At 38.9% G+C, this 20,896-nt stretch overlaps 1 protein-coding gene across 1 annotated transcript in view; it reads right to left on the bottom strand.

Moving 5' to 3' along the window:
* The window catches only part of EHBP1 (EH domain binding protein 1), a 204,935-nt gene that overhangs the window by 89,960 nt on the left and 94,079 nt on the right, over window positions 1–20,896 (bottom strand). The window contains exon 10 of the mRNA XM_031060945.1: window positions 15,510–15,693. Coding sequence (XP_030916805.1) covers window positions 15,510–15,693 — 184 coding nt within the window. The remainder of the gene's footprint in view (window positions 1–15,509; window positions 15,694–20,896) is intronic.

The raw sequence follows: 20,896 nt of genomic DNA, 5'->3' as shown, positions 1-20,896 counted from the left end.
GAATGCCTACATTATTCAAATTTGCTAATTGCTAGGACTTGTTCAGCTAAAAGAAGAAATACATGTTAAATGAAAGTATCCTTTTTGTTTTATAATATGTAATTAACACAAGCTTTTCTAGCTTCAACACTGTCAAATCTATCCTCTTGAAAAATACACACATAATTTTCATGCGACAAATTAAATTTGGTGTGGTTATGCTTTTAGCACTCAACAAGTAAAAGCTTGTAAATGAAAAGCTGAAGCATAAAGGTATGGCAAGTCTCATTTAAGAAATCAAAATCTTTGGTAGAGAAGAATTCTCTCCTGCAGAACTCAAGAAAAGCTGGTAATAATTAAATACTGCCAATGATTAACACTTCACATTACATGTTTATGTTGAAAGTCCTAGTTAAAGCAGATCATGATACAAACCTAATCAAATCACTGAATTTCATTCTCTTATGATGCCTAGCTAATAACCACACAACAGTTGGAAACTGTCAAAATATTTTACAGCTCAATTGTAATTCCCATCCAAGTCTAAGCATGCAGTAATTGGGCGTTAGCCACGTTCCAGGGGCGTTACAGCAAATGCACAGCAGTCAGATCTTCTGGGTTTCATTTTTTTAAACACATGTAAAACTCCTAAATGATCCCTAGGATCTACTCCATAAAATTTTGAATTAAGTATTAGTACATTGTCCACAGAGATAGCTTTTTTCATTAATTCAATATAGTACTTATGTTAACATTTTAAAAATTAGCTTGATATTTGGAACTACTGAATTTGTTCAGCAGCTCTTTCATTTTCCTTGGTTTAAATTCCCTAAACAAAAAATATTTTGTGATTTAAATAAAAAATAAACACTTTGAGCAAAAGGTTACACAGCAAATACTGTAATATTAAAAGATTTGAGACAAAATGCTGATTTTGACTTTGAGGAACAAATTTTGCAGCTCATACATACACGGAGTATTCCGAGCTAAGAGAGAAAAGAAGGGTACTGCCACAACAGGGTATGTGAAGAACCAGACAGGGTTGTTAGCATGCACTATTACACCTGTACTGTGCACAATTCTCAGGAGCACGGGACCCAGATAATGGCCTGATGGGTTTTCCTGAACAGACAACTCCACAGGCATTTCTGATTGGAGTCTGTATTTCCAAGGCAGTATCAGAGATATGGATTCATGACTCCCTGGTCTTTCAACACTGTTCCAATCATTAACCCATGCATTAACCAGCATTAACTCCCAGTGACAGGCAGATGACATCACTGGATCCCCAATACATTCATGTCCACTGGATTAAAATCCTCAAGCAGAGTTATGCCTTTGAGCTTCCACAAATGGAAGAAAGTGTTACATTTCAAGTGCCTTTTGGACTTAGTTCACACAGTGTGTTAAAGAAAATTAAACATTACTGTCAGTTTCTCTATTGGTCCCCAGATGATGCGATGATTAATGTGCTGGGTGTGAGCTGCTTGTGATTCCAAACACCCATCTGCAGGCAGAACTAGGGAACACCTGGACAGGAGGACTGCACCACAAGACTTCAGTCTTTCAGTCAGTTATTAGAAGGAGCACTGGAGGAAGGTACCAACTGCTCTTTCTTGCACGGGGGGATGAGATGAGATTTATCAGAGAAGCCCAAAGGAGCTACACAGGATAAATCTTCAGCCAGCACAAATGCAGAAAACTCACACTCGAGCCTCATACATCATCTTTAACATGTCTGATCATGTCCAGCTGTTACAACATGCAGAGCACTTATCACTCACACATCTCAAGTCTCCTGCAATACTTTTCACTGCACAAGCACCTCGGGATAGGTGGAGGAGGGAAAAGAAGGGAGCCTTCATTCCTGCACAGGAATTTCCATGCTTTGGGAAGTGTAAATTAGAGCATTACTACTAGTCTGACAGTAAGTTTGCTAATAAATGTGTAGCAACATATCTAATTGCATAACGAGAGATTAAATGATTATGACAGTCTTTGAAATGGGGAGAATAAAGGGAAGAGAAAGTTAATGTAAAGGGAAAGCTCTGGTAACACAGCAAACTAGCTGGAATTTCCAAATTTGGGTAAATTTATAAAAGCCAACTGCTCTAAATAAGCTTCCAGTGGCATCTACAAAGTTTGTTCCAATACTGAGTGTTAGTTCCAAGCTACATGAGCTTTTAAAAATTATTCAAAGGTGCAGAATCCATCATCTTAAAAACACAAGGTTTTCACACTTCTAGGCAACACTCAGCAGCAGAAGCATCAGCCAAGACATGACTGGGAAACAAGCACAGCAACATCATTTGATTAACACCTACCTTACCTTTAAAGCTGTACAGGAGGGGAGTTCAAAGAGCAGTTTTTCCTACAGTTACAATAAAACTTACAGAGCACTCAAACAGAAGCGCTGAAGCTCTAGTGGCAGAATGACAAGTTGATAAATACATAGTGTGCACACTGCTTTAGTCATAGTTTAGCTTCTCAATGAGTTACATTCACAGTTGTTTTTTTCTTTACCACATGTAAATACCAAAAAGTCATTTAGCAACGATTTTTATTTTCTCCTGTTCATAAAACCTTGGCAGTGTTAGGTGCTGGTACTCAACAATCCCTTCTTCAAGTCTGGGAGTGGCTGGGAGGAAGCAGGAAGGGGAGGGCACTGGACTCTCAGAAGAGGAGTTTAGGTAGGCAAGGTGGGTCTCACTGGTCTCCCAAAACCTCTTTTGCAGCTGGTAGAGCCTGGCTGTTTAGAAGATTCTTCAGAGCAGAAGTCAAACTAAGAAGCTCCAAGCAGACTAAGGAATGCTATCTCTGTCCCTACGTTATGGAACACTACAGAGGTATTTTATGTCCTAAGTCAGACAGAAGAAACATATTTGTAACTAACTTAACTACAAAAAGAGGTCAATTCTTATGGACTCTAAACCTACAACTGACAGCCATACTCATCACCAGTTTCTAGAAGAATCCTTTAAGATGAGAAGGACAAAACGAGACTATAGTAGGATCTGATCTCTCTTACTCTCTTTTTGCTCAATAAATATGAAAATAACCCATTTTAAACTTTTTATTTTTAATGTGACTCTATTTCTCAAATAGCTCCAAGCAGATATGCATTTTCCAGTGTCATTCAGATCACCTGTTTGAGGATCCACACAGAGTCCATTAGTCATGCAGGGCCAGAAGCAAGGACAATATTAAAGAGTTTAAGGATGTGAAATTGCTAAAATCTGGTCAGAAAATAGGCCCACTGCATGATCTTGCTTTCTTTATTCTTTTTATTCTGTACTGGGCATGAAATTCTGGCAGAGCAACTGTCACAGAAAGTGAGACTGAGGTGAAAAAGGACCAATTACACTTCATCTGTGCTCAAAAAACCCCAAAACACAGAAACCCATGCAAGACCCAAAATCCAGAGCAATACATTACATTTGTCTGGGGACTAGTCACAGTACTGGTTTCCTCCAAAAAAGGAAGGAAACACTATTCCAAAAGAGAAGAAACTGCTCTGAAGCAAACCTTGTAATGTCCCGTGTGTTGTATGGGTTCTATGATTCTTTAAATGCTTGCAAAAAAAGACAGGTTGTGATTTTAAATCAACCATTTATGCACCCAAGGAGACCAGCAATGGAAGAACATTTCAAAAATGAGGAGGCTCTCGCTGGAATTATCTTCTACTATTTCCTATTACTCACACCTATGCCACATTCTGGTCCTACATTTGAAAACAAAGGTAAGTATGTAAACACAAGAAAGGATAGTGTCCTAAAAGTCCTAATTCTAGCAGGCAAAGCCCCAAACATCTTTTATAAAAAAGTCTAATCTTGTTGCTATAAAGAAATGTAAAAATAGTTAAATGCTTTTGCAGAGAAAACTCCTTCCTTGAAAACCCCTCAAAAGCAATTTTTCTTCTTAGTCTTTTTTTTTTCTTTTTTAATCCAAGTGGTAATCTTCCATTAGCATTTTAGGTAGAGTGGAAAAGTTGTGGTTACAGTTATAACCACGCTGAGTATTGAACAATATTTGGTTTGCCATGTTTTTTTATATGTAAGCCCATTGATTGATCTACACAGCCATGTCTCAATAAAAGATTGAATCCCATTATGTTACTGACTCACTGCTGCCAACGACAACCATGATAGATGACTTACCAATAGCACAGAGGGCCAGGAGAGCACCTCAGAAAAGCATCAATTCTGCAGCATTGCTTTACAGTAATAAAAACAAAGCTTTTCACAGAGTTCCTAAGAGCACTCCAGCAATGTTAAGGAAAGGGCTCATGGTGTTACAGAATATGGTTGAGTTATGAAGCAGATTCTAGAATAAAACACTTGAATTATGATCTGTTAAGCCATCTGTATTGAATTGGTGTCTGAATTCACTTTCTAGAAAGGCTGAATGTAGATAATAAACATATATTTGTTATATATAAAGGTATATATGTATACAATATTCATATATTGTTATAAAGGTATACATATGACATATATACCTTTGTATGTATCTATATACGCATACAGAAAGAAAATATACACTCTCTCAATATATAAAAAACACCCCAAGCTTACTTGAAGTAACAGAAACACATTCTGACTATATGTTTTTTTAAGTAAAAATTACTTTCATTATGTTCCAGAAGCATAAAACACAAGGCAGATAATTGGAAAAAAACCAGAAAGAATACAAAAATAGAATACTCCTTTTATTTATAATTATTTATGGTGGTATAACATTTTAGGATAATTTAAAGGTTGTTTAGCTGAGTCAGATTCTAAGGATATATTTGCATTGAAGCAAGACAAGAAACATGACCCCTGCAAGGCTTTAAGATTACAGTTCCTTGTCTTAAAGGTGTTGATGAAGGGAGGGAGAATGAAGATTTTAGCTGGCCTACCAAAGAAAAGGAGACTGTACTCTTTCTTGTGGCTCGCCCTTCCAACACACAAAAGACAACAAAGGGGCTAGAAACAACTCTAACCTGCCCCAGTTCCCGTTCGTGGAATCTTGGGTGCAAAGATTTCACTGCTCTGGAACATAACTGAGGGGCAACTAAATGACCTCAACTGCTCCATGCCTTCAGTGAACTCTGCATTAAGTCTCAAGAATGCTTACAAAAATCCAGCCATGTAATAGTCAGCATCCAGAAGTTCTTTCAAAATGTATTTCTCTGGTTCTGCTGCATGTCGGTGACAACCTCTCCCCCAGCTGTGCAGGCACAATTTGAGCACTTGTGTACACATCTGTGAGCTTAATGTTGGTCCCCACACTGAGCCCACAGGGAAATAAAGGTGAATTTCTACAGCCACAGTGGGCTTTAATCCATGCCAGCAACAGTGATGTGCTCTTGGTGCTAAAGATGCCAGGCATGCATATGAAGTTGCTCCTAGTCTCAAAATTAAACATCACAAGGATGTTTAATTTTACCTTTACAACCAAGGTAAAAAAAAATCAGTAATGAAGCTTCCAGTACCTGGAGAGCTGTGTTCTTCAAGATATTCCACCCCAGGTAACTATGGGGGGTGGGGCGGGAGGGGCAGGGTTGGGGTAATTATTCTGTTTTGGTTTTATTTGTGTTTGGGGGGAAGGGGTGTTTGCTTGTTTGTTTGTGTCTGTTGAAATACTCCTTATTTTGAGGATGGTAGACATGTTACAACTACTGAGTATCCCATGGCACAGCATCTGTGAGTGGGAACTCAGAGCTCACTCCAGCAAGCTCTGCTCTAAAGGAATATGGGGAGAGGCAGGATAAGATGTATTAGAAGATGTTTCACCATGCTACATCCTCTGAATCCAAATGATTTTTCCCTTGTGAGAGACTGCCCTCGCAACACCATAGCTCTCTTTAAAGTGGTGTAAGCATTTAATCAGTGAGTGTTTAATCAAGCTTTTAAATATTCAAGCTGAGCTAATATATTAAGCTCACCGATATTTTCTGTAACATTTAAAAGGTGATTTCCTTAATGGCTTTAGTTTCTAGCTGGCTCCTTTAAATCCCTTTCATTGAGCTAGAGCACATGATTTCATTCACACTTTAAAAGCTTTTCCTACACATGCCTTTCAAAGCTGATTTGTCTGAATTAGACATACGAATGGTATCTAAATTCTGTGCATTACTTATTAGTACAAACTATGAAGTATCATTCAGGAGTTAACACAATTATCTGCTAAATTGCAAAACAGCTCTTGTCAATAATGAAACTAAGTAAAATATGTCCTCTTTTTATTGTGATAAAAACAAATTTGGTATATCTAATTACACATAAAACTACTTAAGTTGCATCAGAAAGGGTTCTTGCTTTAAATATATTTTTAACCTTTTTCCCCCTTTATTAACAGTCTCTGTACAGACTGCCTGCACTATATTAACTTGAGATCCATCTACACGCTTCTGCACAGGACAAATCAAACCATAAAATATTAGCAGGATCTGGATTTTGTATTCAAATGGCTCATTCTCCAGCAAAATAACATCTTTTTTTTCCTATATACTCAATTTTTGTTTTCCTTAAAACAATTCAGAAAAAATGTGAATCGAAAAATATGGTACATGCCACAAACCCCTCAGACAGCTCATATAGTGACAGTTGCAGAGAACAGAGTTCTGCTGCTGAAAGAATAGAGAAATAGATTTAAAAGGAGGCAGTGAATCAAAAAACCCTGCCTTCAGCTTGATGCCAATAAAAACCAGAATCACTCAGTTCCTTTGGATTGTTTTCTATTTATTTTCTTTTCTTTTATGCAGTTAATATTTTAGGAAATTGTTGGGTTTTTCTCCCCCCTTTTTTTGTCACCACAGACACTCCCTTTAGGCAACCGTGCATCAACAATCCTCCCACGTTCAAAGTCGGCTACATCTGTTGCTCTTTCCCATTGTTGAAAATTCCTGCCTTAATCCTATTTGACTTTATTCATGCAAAGGTCATCCTGAATTCAACAAATGGAGGAGCGATAGCAGGCACACTGTTGAACATGGCTAAAAAATGCTCTTGTAGAACATGCAGCTAGTGTGCCGGCACTATCGCACAAGGACTTGCTTTATTATGCAGCCCCTTGTCACCAGAGCTCTGTTGCAGTATGAATTGGCAACATATTTCTCCTTGCAACTCAGGAATACAGCATTTTCCTTCTAACTGGCTTGATTTGCTCTCCTTTTAAAAAGGTTTGTGCTTCACTTGTATTTGCTGGTGGGTATGAGTGCCACATACACACACAATATCTGAGCGTTTCACATGCCCTAAGGCTTGGCTTCTGGCACCCGTGGATTCTCTTTCTCTCCTGGATTTCACCTCTGAGTATATCTAGCTTCACAAATCTATTTCACTAACCTGCCCACATAAAACTAATGATGATCACAATTTTAAATAAATTAGGCAAAATTCTATCTAAAAATACTCCTACAAAGCAGGGTAGAACAGCGAATACAAACACCTCATTTTAGGGCCATCACTGCACTGCTGATTTACTTACAAATGCCATCTATTTTGGTTTTAGACTTATTTTTCTTTCCCAGCAACAAAAAGCATTCTGGCTTAGAGCTGTGATTTATTCCTATGCTTAAGTATCTGACCCAAACCAAAGAACATTTAGCAGGAACAGTGAATTAGTAAGCAAACCAAAGTTAACTATCAGACTGATTTATGAAGGGAAGATAATTATTTTTGTAATATGTCCATAACTCATCATGACAGAAGCAAAGGAATATTTATTCATGCACACTAATTTCCAATTTGAGGTGCTTGCCAACCATGATGAACCAAACCCATCCCTCAGGCAAGCAGAGAACCAGGCACATTGTTAATGTGCTCCTTTCACTGAGTGCTGCACCAGGGGCCATGGATGGGCCATGGATGCTGGAGCGGACTTTATCTAAACCAGCCCCAGCTCCAGGTAACAGCTAAAAGTTAAATTCTACAACGTCAACTTCTACAAATTGCATTGAGGTCCTTGTTAGGTGTAAGGGAACATTGGAAAGAATTAATGAAAAGCTGTCCTGTACTCTGCCTGTGTGGCTCTTGTTAAGGAACCTGATAATAAGGTATCAAAACTGTACAGAAGAGGGATAGATTTTTTCAGTTTTTTATTGCAAAGATTTTGAGGATTTTTTTTTTTAATGATGGTTGAAAAAGGTCTTAGGAGAGAAGAAGTGTTCCTTCTTTCTTCTACCTTCTAAAGAGCAATGCTTGAACTAAACATGGGTCTGTGAAGCCCAGCATGAGAATCAAAGACCTGCAGGTGATAAACCACAGGAAGGTGCTCCTCCAGCACCTACATCAGGAGCCCATGGCCTTGTGCCATCTGCCTGCCTCCCCACAGCTCCCTTCTGTGAAGTGAAGGCAAATAACTCACAGGAAATAGAATAAAATAAAAGGTCCTCACTGGAGATAAGGATTTTCAGATGACATCTCTCAGAAGCTGGCCTAGATCTCACCAGAGCTGTCATTCAGCTGGTTGGGCAGGCCAGGACTGCTCAGGCTGTCCAGCCAGTGGCTGTGCCTAATTCCCTTGTCCTCTGGGAGGGAAACTAAACACTGCCATAGAAGTGCTGATATTTAGGAACTGCAGCACTCCAGAAATCTCAATGCATCTTTTCCACAACTACTGAAGTAGTATGCTATGACAACAAATCTGAGATGTATAATTTGTAAATGTAAGTTTAAATTTAAAATATGAAAAGTGAGGCCTGGAATGTCACAATGCTGGTGCAGTTACCAAACCTTACTTGCACAGACATTTTACAGAAGTGGTAACTGGTGCAACCCAGAACTGCTGCAGGCACTGACAAAGTTTCCATCCATTTCAGTAGGAGCTACATTGCACCAATAATGCACAAATACCTTAAAGAGTAATTATGAAAATGATAGAAGCAGTCAAGCATTTATCAACCTCAACATTATGTATATTCATTAGCAATGAAAAATATTTTTCCAGGACAGTTCTGGAGACCTGTTCTCTGCATCCCCACTACTAATAAGGACCAAAAGAAGAAGCAGTCAAACACATCAGTAGCAGCACTTAAAGTTGCCAAATCAAGTGTTCAAACATTATGGTTACAAATACATTTTTATTAATACCCTTTGCATAATAGTATATATATATATATTTGGATAAAATCAGAGGTCCACAAGAAATCCACCTCCAGATTACTGTAAGCTAATGCTTTTGAGTCCTCAGTGTGAGTCACCTAAGACCTGACCATACAGAGAACTGTTTGCTTTAGAATAGTTCATGTGACATGAAACAGCACCCTGTCAGGTACATGGCACTACAGTCAGGCCAACAGCTCTGCTAATTTATCTGGGTTGGATGCAGCTATGAACTTGAGAAAAAAAAACCAAAACAACAACAAACAAACCACCACAGTCCAAAATCTGGTTCAAGAGATCAGCTTAGCACCATACATAAGGAATTCATGACAGAGGGAAGGATCCCATTCCCTGCTCCTGGACAGCACTCAATATTCACAGAAAGCAGTGCCTTCTGCTGGCCTTGGCTCAGCACACAGCCTGGACTGGCTCCCTGCAGAGCAGAACATACAGTGTGGCATGAGCCACCACGTGAGGATCCATCCATTCCATCCAGGTAATACTCCAGCTTCTGGGACAAAGAGAGAAGGGGCAGAAGATGGAAGCAGCTCAGCTCTGCCTCCAGTCCTGGGCAAAACTGCTACAGAAAATTTGGGCAAATTGTTGAGGGTTTTAACTCTCAAATTCTGAAGAAAGCATCTATCTTAGAGATAATGTGACTATAGAGAAGCACCTAAATTTTTTGACAGCATGGGCACAAGATACCTCAGTCAGAAAGGCAAAGGCTTCTACACACAGAACATGGAAGGGCTTGGTTTCCTCTATAGTCTTGATGTCCAAGAGTGTGTTCCTGTTGGGCACCAGTCATAGGAAAAATATGAGGGCAACATAGTCAAGTTCACAAACACCATTTAAAACTCATGAAAACAATAATAACAAATTGCTTAAGTATTGGATTAAAAAATGGGGCCTCTTTTACTCTTTAAAACTTGAAAAGCAGCAAGTTTAATGACTTGTCTGTGCTTCCATATGATTATCTCACTATCTCTCTGTTCGTATTATGTGTGCAGCTCGTTTTTCTTCCTATTAAAACAGTAAATGTCTTTGAGCTGCATATAATGGCAGATTTTCTTAGAGTGTTTTTTTTTTTTTTTTTTTTGCTTAAGTTCATTACAGTAGACATCCTCCAATTCTATCCAGTACCTTCCAACCTTCCAGGCCTTCCTTGAGCGTGAACCATCTGTCTACATAGGGAGTGACAAAGATCTCATGAGAAGGAGCTGTACAATTCCTTTGCAGCAAATGTGAAGCTGAAAAGGAGCAAAATTATTGAAGAAGATGTTCCAGAGAGCTGGGAAGTTCTTATGTGAATGGACAACTGGAGATACTTTTGATACCAAGAGACAATGAGAGATCTTCATCTCCCATGTGGAATTTACTGTCCTTCCTCCACTCAGCTGCATTACTGTGCCTGTGTTTTAGGATGAAGTCTTCCTGATGTTTGGTCACATAACTGATAATCTTGAGGTAAATACAAGTGGAGAAAACAAGCAACTGGAGACTTTAGGATCTCTGATATCTTGGGAGCTGTGGGGGAAACTGTCAATTCCCCCATTCCACTAAACCTACCTGTTTTGTCCTCTAAGCATTGATTCTGGCTTAGAATAAATAAGAAGGAGAAAAAAAATTACAGGTTCCTTCTTGTTCCCTTGAGAAGTATCTCAGAATTTCTCTTCTTTCATAAGGAAGTAATTTCTACCTCCTTTGCTGCTTGAAGGACAAACTGTCTATCAGGCAGAAATCTTTCTGGACAGCCTGAACATCCTGAAGCATTGCAGATACACAGCAGGTTACCAGGGATACTGGATTGAGATGGGTTACTACATATCATGCAGTAAATGATTCTGTATTTTCTGTAAATATTTCATTAGAGCTTAAAACAACTAGCTTGTCTGGCATGAGAGAGCAGATTATTACTTGGCATGCAAAACAATTAATTTTAGTTTTAAAATGAGAGACAGAGAGAGCTTTAACAATGATGGTGACAAACAGAGATGTTACTATTGGCTTTGGACTGCTATGTGAATGTGTATTCTCCTCTTCCACTGACTTAAAAGGCCATCACAAGTTCTTGTCTAAAAGCACCAAAACCAATTCCTCTGTTTTCGTGACTACCAGCAACACCATGACCTTCATAAAACAAGAATGGTGTATACAATAATGATAGCCTTAAGCTGATTTATCATCCTCTCCTGGTCCCATACACTTTCATCAGTTGCAAGGCATAACTAAAAATCCATTCAAGGTAAACTTCAAAAAGCATCTTGTGTTCTGATATCAATTTTATGTCTGTTCATTTAATCATGGATTGCCAGAGAAAGATTTATCCCCAGGATGGAGTGCAGGAGTCTCATTTACTGGGAGATTCTGGGCAGGCAGCTGTGAGATGGAGCTCTGAGAGCTCCCGAATCCCAGGCTGGCAGCTTGTCAGCCTGCAGCTGTTACTCTGTAAGGAATGTGTTTAACCAACACAGGCTTCCAGACCCTGAAGACGGGAGAAAGGATTTGAGACCAAGATGGATTCACCAAATACAACATACCTGTTTACTTTCAGTAGGTTAATGGTAATGGCAGAAACCTGATGGATTCCTGAGGCATCAACATGAGTTTGGCTAAAGTCTGGCAATAAACTGAATACACCAAATCCCAAGAAAAGCCTCTCTCAGAATTGTTTCCTGAAAGTGAAGGGCATATGCTATCCTTCAAAGGAGTCAATGAGTAAATGTCAATCCAGCGCAAGAAGTATTTTCTTCTAACATTTAAAAAGAACTCTATGGTTGAGGATGCTTACCTGTTTCCTCCTCTCTGGTAAATAATGTTTTACTTCCTACATAAATTCAGTAGCATTCTTGCCCCCTCACATTTTCACAAAGACAATAAAATCCTTGATTGTGCAGAGACAGGTTGCTTTAGCTCCTCTACTATAAGATACAGGCACCAGCTCTGGGACTGATCTTCTTTCAAATAAATTCAACACAACACGAGAAGAGAAGAGAAGAGAAGAGAAGAGAAGAGAAGAGAAGAGAAGAGAAGAGAAGAGAAGAGAAGAGAAGAGAAGAGAAGAGAAGAGAAGAGAAGAGAAAAGAGAAGAGATCTGAATTCGGCTGAGATTTCACCCTGCTGAAGTTCATATGTATATTTTGCAATCAGATAAAACAATGATGAGCACTGATATGCATGCTATGTTCTGGTCTGATACCACATTTTGAGCCTGAGACCACATTTGTTTTCCACAAAGTCAACAAGTGGGAGAAATTTGAAGTCCCTATCACCTCTGTGAAAGGCAGAACCTGATTATCCAAACCATGCAAAAAGCAGTAACAGATGTACGACAGTAACAAGCCCAACAAGGCTTCAGCACTGCTAGGCTTGACAGCTCTGTAGCAGTTTGATGACTGAAGAGCTTAATTACAGCTTTGCACTTTGTCAGACTCACCTAAATAGAGTCAGCACACCATAGTTTTCAAGTCATTTGAGATGATTAACTGTGGGGCAACTCCAGATCTCAGACTCTGCATTGTAAGCTCTCTCTGATGACTCAGATTAATTTGGAGGAGACACACAAGACAGGAGAGAATTAAGATATTCCTTTAGAGAGTGTGAATAGATAAAAAAATTTGAAAGCAAAACTTCCTCCAAACTCAGATATGGCAAATACTGAGCTAATTCTATGGGCTGAAGAGCTGGACCTTTATGGAGTGTTAAACCCTGTCTTATCTAAGATAACTGACCCTTCCTCACCAATACAGCTGACAGGGGATCTCCAAGTATCAAAAGGACCTGCTCAAGGGGAAGACACTGAAGAGGCTTAGAAGGGGTTTGCTACTACAGGTGACTGACTGTTCATCACTCAATAAACGTGTTGGTGTGCAGATGGCAATGACAGCATTTGTGTTTTTTTGGATTCAGCCAACGTGATGAATGCTACTAGCATGTGAAGGAAAAATGAGCAACAAATACTCTGTCAAAGATTTGCAGAGGAGCTTTTGGAATATTTTTCCTTAAACTCTGAGGTTCTAATATTAGTGCTGTGTTTGTGTAGTTTAAAGATTAGCATTTCTGCTCCAAAGGCACTTCCTATGACAACAATCAAGACAGGGAATTGAACCTGCTGAAACCACTTAGCCTCTGGTGTAACTCCCAAAACTTTCTGCACACAGCAAACTTGGACAAAACACTGACATGATTTAACTTCCCTTTACCTAAGTTTACCTCTATAGGACTATTCCCCTACATAAGGGCCATGTACTAAGTTCACGTTTGTATAGTGCCTATACCTTTGGATGGAAGTTTTTCCAGAGTTGGTAAACATTTTCTCTATTATTGAGCAATAATAGAGAAAGTAATTTGTGCCAAAGTCATTTGTGCCAACACTCCAAGTCCCACCTGGGCACTACTTTGCACTGTTCTGTGAGAAAATGGTTTCTTTTCTTTTAAATGCTAGTACTTTTCCAAATTTCAAGAAGCATTCCAAGTAAAGTGCTTTTGATCTGAGTACAAAACAGTTCAAGCACAGAAAAAAGACTATGCTCACAGAAAGCTTTCTGCATTGCAAGTGACCGTACAATATTTTAACACACCCACTCACCAAAACTTTCCACTGTAATATCATGAACCAGGACATAACATCTGCTTTGGAGCCTTCCACAATGTCTCCTATCCTCCAAAATCCTGTTGAAAAAATTAATAAAAGCTTTCCTATAAAAGAGCATGTGAGCACTGAGCTCTGCCTTCTCTCCCAGCCCTAATGAAAATCAGTGTTTCAGCACGTGGACCTCCGCTGATCTCAGCTGTGCCTCGGGGTCAGGGGCAGAAAGGTGGGCTGCAAGCAGGCAGGCACTAAAATATTCACCAAGTAACACCACACAGAAAAGCAGGAACTACCTGACTGTCCACAACAGCACAGTCTTCTCAGCAAGTTTGATCCTGAATCTTTTCTAAATCAATTCCACCTTTCAGACACTAAAGCTTCATCTAGGGTAGACAAAAACTGCAACAACCAAACTCGGTAGTAACATGTTATTTCAGCACAGCAAAGACAGGTATGAAGCACAGAGACACATTTCCTTGGATGCATATTTGTAAAAACATACCTCTCAAACAATAAGCAAGGGGGACACAATTTCCACCAAGCAATCTGATAAAAATCTCCACAGATGTCTCTTCACAGCCTTGGTAGTACCAGAAAGCTTTGCTTTGGCCATTTTGCTTTGACCCAAGAGCCAGACTCCACCAGAAATCAAATAATGTGTCAATTTCATGCAGAATCTCATACAGAAACTCCAGCTAACAGGACTGAATCCCATTTCAGAGCATTATAAAACTGCTTGCTTTGATTTCATATATCCCTGCTTGTGGTTTTGCATATGAAGAATAACTTGTGAAGTGTACTTGTAGTCTCACTCCACTGTTTTGTTTTGCAGTGAGCACACAGAGATTAGATTTCTGGTCTCGTACTCTTTAGCCTGAGTGAGTGGTAAAATTACAACAAATCAGAGCATGAGTGGACAAGGACATGTAAGCAATCTGGCTCAGTAATTACACAATGAAATGACAGGCATGACAAGTAGCTTCTCTCAATTCTGAAAATGAAGTACAGCAGCTCTGATTCAAGGCAAACCAGATGATAATGTGCATCCATTGGGCAAGACACGCTGGAAGGGAGACTTTCTGTCCTCTTCTTCCTACCTTTAAAACAATGTAAGGCATTCATTTCTAAGAAAGGTCCATTAACTTACACTATTAAATGTTTATTTTGTTTAAAGAAAAAGCACAAGTGCTGCTAACTGTTGAAACACTGGAGTTGAAATCCACACTGACAGAAGTTGGCTTTTGTAGTAATAAAACATCCACACCTCACATTACCTCTTCCACTGAAATTGACTGTTTTCCCCTTGAAAAACAAATGGATGTGCATATATAAGTATCCTTAGTCTGGACATTCCTACTAAACAGCTAACCTGATTTAAAGTAGACTGTCTTTTTTTTTTTTTTTTTAACGACTTCAACATAGCTTTGGAATTGGACATACATAAATCCCAATACAAATATACAGTACTAAGCTTTTAAAACCCAGATTTATGACAGAAATGTGGAGACAGACTCTTCAACAGAGGCAAGGCTTAGGAGCATTAAAACAGACCGGGACAAAGCACTGTTCAAGGTGATTTTCTTCCTTCTCCATGGTATATCCAGCTGTCTTGTAACACTGGTTACTAGAAAACTCTTTTCTTTGAAACTGCAGTTACTATTACTGTTGTCATGAAATCCTTACAGAATAAATACCAGCTCCTACTGTTGCACCCTCCCTATGAACCAAGTGAACAGAGATAAGCCAACACCTTACTAAGCACTGGCAAAGCTTTTTAGATGCCTGCAGAAATAAACAGGATGTTTACAATGCACAGAAACAAAGACAAAATTTTGGTATGAAAAGCTTACCTTAGGAGAGGAAGAAAGCTCCCTTGATGCAGGAATTGCTGACATGTTCTCACCCATGCCCATCTCTGTCTTTGGCAAGAGGTTTGGGGGTTCAGGAGCCTTTCTTTTCATCTTCTTTTCTGGTTCTTGCAGAGCAACTTTAATTAAAGCAGGGCTTGATTTTGGTTCATAAAATGGATTTGATCTAATTAAAAGAAGGGAAACACATTTCTTTGCTATCTCCTTGGAAATAAAACCAAAAATAAGACCTACTTAGGAAAGTCAATGACTAAAAAGCTTTTATTATCCCACATAAGAATGTTTTACCTTTATACACTTTTAAATACTACATTTTTATACCATTGAAATGTGAGTTGCAACAGCTAAAACTGCATTATTCAGTCACAATTTCCATAATTTTTATAAAGTCCTGTAAACTGCAGTTGTTTTATCAACTACATAAAGCTAACTCTTCCAATTATACTTCACTATCTATCAAAGAGTGATCTGATTTTATGATAAGATCAAAACCAAAAAATGTGAGCGAAGCTGCTGGGTGTTTAACACTCTAATGAACAGGACAAAGACAGCTTGATTAGAACAATTAAGAATCAGGCAATTGGTACAGTCATGCTCCCACAGGGCTTTAGAGGCCTCACTCTTGGCTGTCCAGTTTTGGAAAGTTTGGCCTCCATGGGTACACATTCAGCCTCCAGGGTATTTCAAACTCTCTAGCTTACAGGTGCCACACCATTTTAAGAAAACACCTTAGGTAAGAGAACAGATTAAGAAACCCACATCTGACTTGCATATATCTCTCTGCAGACACCAGTAGGCATCACCTGTCTATTTTGAAACCTTATTTGAGAATGTTACAGAGTAAACATCCTCCACCAAGTAGACGCAGTCCAAAGAATTATCCTTAACTTGGGTGTTTGTGTTCAAACTCTGCATTTCTACCACCCTAAGTAAATATCTCCACAACCAAATTCTGCCAAATTTTATGTTAGCTTGATACATCAGATATCAATCAATCAATAATATATCAAATAATGGCGTCTTCTACAGCAGCTTTGTATCCTGCTAAGGATACTTAAGGGAATCTTTTTTGCACTGAATTATTTCATTATTAACACTATTTGGTTTTCATATTTTGCAATCCAAAACTGGACAGTTAGTTATGAAATTGATACATTAATTTATTCTTTTCTAGTCCCTCTTTCCCCTGCAAGATATTTTATCACATATCTCAAACTATGATTCCCAACAATCTATCTGCATACAGTTATTATATGCAGTGTAACCAACCACAACGAATAACCTCAGTCCCTTGAAGTCCCTTAGAATTCAACTCTGGATGGAAACACTAATGCATTAAATAAAAGTCTACCTGGCTAGATCCATTCACAAATTCCCTCTCAGGATAAGAGTCAGGAGCTAGTACACACTATTTTTAAGAACTACAACAGCAGTAAAAACCAACTATTCATCCAGTTGCTTTCCACACAACATCAAATTTCTCTCCTTCCTTTGTAGTATAAAAACATCTTTCAGTCTCACAGACAAACTTTTAACTTTATTTTAATGCAATTTACAGTAATCCTGTTTTCACCGAGAAAAAGCAAGCAATTAATAACCCACACCACAGAAATCTACTTTTGAAAGGCAATGTTTACCAAAGCAAGTAAGTGAAAATCAGGCATAAAACCTCCAGATCTTTCTAACAATCTGCTGCTTCTGTTCCTTACAGAAAAAGATACCCAACTCTTGAAGCAAAAGGAAAGACTAACACTAAAATAACTCATTTGTTGACTGAAGGCAACTTCCAGGTGCTCTCACTTTGCTGCCCATCAAGTGCAAAGCCACCAGCACAATCAAAACTAAAGGCAACCAAAGGAACAAGTTAAATGGAAACAGAAGGGTGTTTTCTATGGGAGGCAGTAGGAAAAGGAGGCATTTAGGCTGGAGTGGAGAATGCATCCAGCTGTCAGGAGCTCTAATTTAGCTGACAGCCCAGCTCAGCTGCCTTCAGACACCAGAGAGTTCAAAGGGAGGTGAAAACGAAGATAAAAGAGATAAAGGCTGAAGAACAATGCATTCTATGGGACAGCACAAGGTTTTTATTTAGTTCCACAAGTCAGCCTTTGGAAAAGCCAACAGGCACAGCATGTTTGGCAGGAATTTACCTCTGAATTAGAAAGGTGTATTTGTAAGGTGTTAAAATTATTTTGGTGTGAGAAAAAACCCAGCACCTTATCCATGAGAGTAAACCAGTCTGGAAGAAACATCTTTTGAATTTTTAAGCTCCAGAACTGCCTGCACTGCAGGTGTCATCCTGAAAAACTGTTCTCTGTACCCACTGGAAGGAAGTGCTAAAAGGACCTTTTCCTCTAGAGAAGAACTAGCTTGAAAGCCAGGCTAAACCCTCACATTTTGGTCACAGAAACAGACCCAGGTACACGCACACAACAGACATGCACATGTGCTACCTTCTACCTTCCTCTGCACTACCCTTAATTGGTCTTACAAAAGTTGAGCAAGATTTTTGAAAAATAATGTTAATACAGAAAAAAAACAACCAAAATGGTTCTGTTCTGAATGAACTATCAAGTCTGAAGTCATGGGGATCTGATATACGTAGCAGAGGTTGGTCCAACAGCTTCCACATGGCTCTACAACAAATTAAACATCTGAAAAGTCTGGTTGAAAAGAGCCTTAGCTAGAAAATATTAAAGCACTTTTTTCTGAGGTCAGCCTCATATTTACTGGTTCTGTGAAGTTATTTAATGGCTTCACATAAAATGATTTGTCTAAAGAGACACTAGGCTGTCCTCCACAAAATTTAAAGAATTCAGACCTGACAAGATACCTGGCATTAAACTCACTGCCAATGTGGTGGCTTGTGGCTTCTTGTGCAACAGGCAACTTCAGCAGATGGCAACTCGATAGCCTTGCCAATTACACAGCATAATTCTACGCCATACAATGATTAGCAAGATAAGAAGCCACAGAGCCAAATGATATTGGAAAGCAAGTTTTATTCTGACCAATTTAAAAATTATTTTGATCAGTCTTACCAGTTAGCTGAAAAGAAATTTATAAAATAAACATTTTACTGAGGAGGAAACCCAAAGCCGTCAGTGTGGCAGGACTAAAAGGTCAGGCAATATTGCCAATCAGAAGAACTAAGGTTGAAAGCATTATACATTAAGCAGTTGTGAGCTGTGCTATTTTCAAACAATTAACTTAACAAGGTGTGCCATCCTTCACTAACAGGTAGATTTTAATGTATAAAATTCAAAAAGACAAAAGCAGAATTTTCCACTATCAGTGAAATGTCCAAACTAACAAAAGGAAAATGTGTTCCTTATCTTTATCTACATATGAGAATTTAGCCAGAGGATGTATGTTTTGAGAGCACAGTTTTGCAGCAGAGTAGATGTGCTGGCTCACCTAAGTCCCTCTGTGCCATGCAATGCCTCACGATGCTTGTGCTCGTGACTGTGCTTTGTGTGTGTTATGAAGCATTAGTTCTCTTCACAAACATTAGTCAAATACATTTCAAAGAAGCAAATAACCCCAGGTAAATCCTTCACAGAGGTGCACTGAGGCCAAGTACCTTTTACATTATTACAGTGAGAGTCTGTTACAAAACTGGAGTCAGAGTTCAGCTCTTGGGGCACTTTGTGCAAGCTCCGAGTCCAGATTCAGAACTAGGGATCTGCCAGGGCAGAGTGGGACAAGGGTCCTGATGCTAACTGCTGTGTGTCCATGCTCTCAGGACACAGCACTGCATTCCATACAAAAGCTAAGGGGAAAATGCCAAGCAGTACATTAAGTGAACTTCAATTAAACATTAAGACATGGGGGTAAAAATACATTGTATTTCCTGATAATCAATAAATCAGGAGCCTTCCATTTCATGCCTTTCATTCTTCCATTTCATGCCTTCCACCTATAGGTTCAAAAGGACACCTGGAGACAGCCTTTGACCAGTGGTAGTCAAAAATGAAAGAGAATTTTTAAAAACTCAAAAAACAAGATGTTATGAGAGAGGTTGAAAATAACATGCAAAGTTTTCTATTCTCATTATATGACTCAGTTGTTCAGCTTTGTCTTGAATACACTGCTCAGGCCAAGTCAACACATCTTAAAATAGACACATAGCAGAAGAAATAACAGGGTCCAGAGACGGGCGGTGAAAATGATTAGAGAGATGAAGAGACTTCTGTATGAAGAGAGATCGAAAAAGTTAGCACTCAGACAAGTGACAAGGAAAGGTGAACATGCTAGAGACAGACAAGACAACAAATGTTTATGGCAAGTAAATGCAATACTACTGATTGTTGTTTTGATAAGCCAGCAGAAGAGACAGTATGGGACTGGAAAGGGAATTTATTTACAATCAATGGAAGAAACACATTACATTAGAGATCTTGTTTTCTTGTGGAACTCTGCCACAAATTGACACAGAAACCTAGACTTCAGTAGGCTTGGAAGAAGATTACCCACTTATGTAGATAATAAATGCATCAATATTCACAGTAGGTAAAAACAATACACACCTGGACATAAACCCTCATGACTGAGGGCACTCAAAAAATCACCGACTGGCACTGCCTGCAAAAATTTTGCATTTGGTGCTCACCAGACCACGCCTTAGCAAAAGCTTTCTACTTAAAAATTTGAAAATTAAGAACATGAGATGAGGCAAAATAGTGTTTGCAGAGGTGATCTAATATTACATGTCCTGTGTTTCTAGACTGGACTTTTATCATTACACTCATTCCTCCAGAGTGCTTCAGTATAAAGATTCAAGGGTTCTCCTTGCCACACCTCTACCCAATGCACTCAACAAATGATCTCCAGGTCTTTTTGTATGATGTATTGCTCCTGTAACTTCAGAGGAAAATGTGGAGAGGGAGATTACCTTGGGGGTGAGGACATAAAAAAGTATTGTAAAAGATGTAAAAAATAGATTTTAAAGGGTTTACTGACTCTTTACCCTTCCATCTTCCCATAGGACACTGCTTTATCATGAAAATACAGACCAGCTTTATGTTCAAGTAGAATCCACCTATGGATTTATCTTTATCTTTGGGGAAAAAAACAGTGAAGCAAATGGAATTAAACCAAGAAGGAGGCTGTTGTTAACCAAGGGCTAAAGTACACAGCAAAAGGAAGGGTTACAATCCTGCCACAAGCCACTTTGGCATAGATGTGCTTAGGGTGGAAATGGAAGTAGAAACAGAAAACAGAGAAAATTCTTTACTTGCTCATCCATGTGGCTTTTTCTCTTTCTGCTCCTTTCAATCTTTGCTGCCCTCTATACCTGTATCTTGGTGGGTGTAAAATACACACATTTTTATTCCCTACAGATTCTGGTGACCAGGGAATGACCAGGAATG

Source organism: Geospiza fortis, unplaced genomic scaffold, assembly GCF_000277835.1.
Source record: "Geospiza fortis unplaced genomic scaffold, GeoFor_1.0 scaffold134, whole genome shotgun sequence".
NCBI classification, from domain to species: Eukaryota; Metazoa; Chordata; class Aves; order Passeriformes; family Thraupidae; genus Geospiza; species Geospiza fortis.
This window is presented reverse-complemented; position numbering and strand designations above follow the sequence as displayed.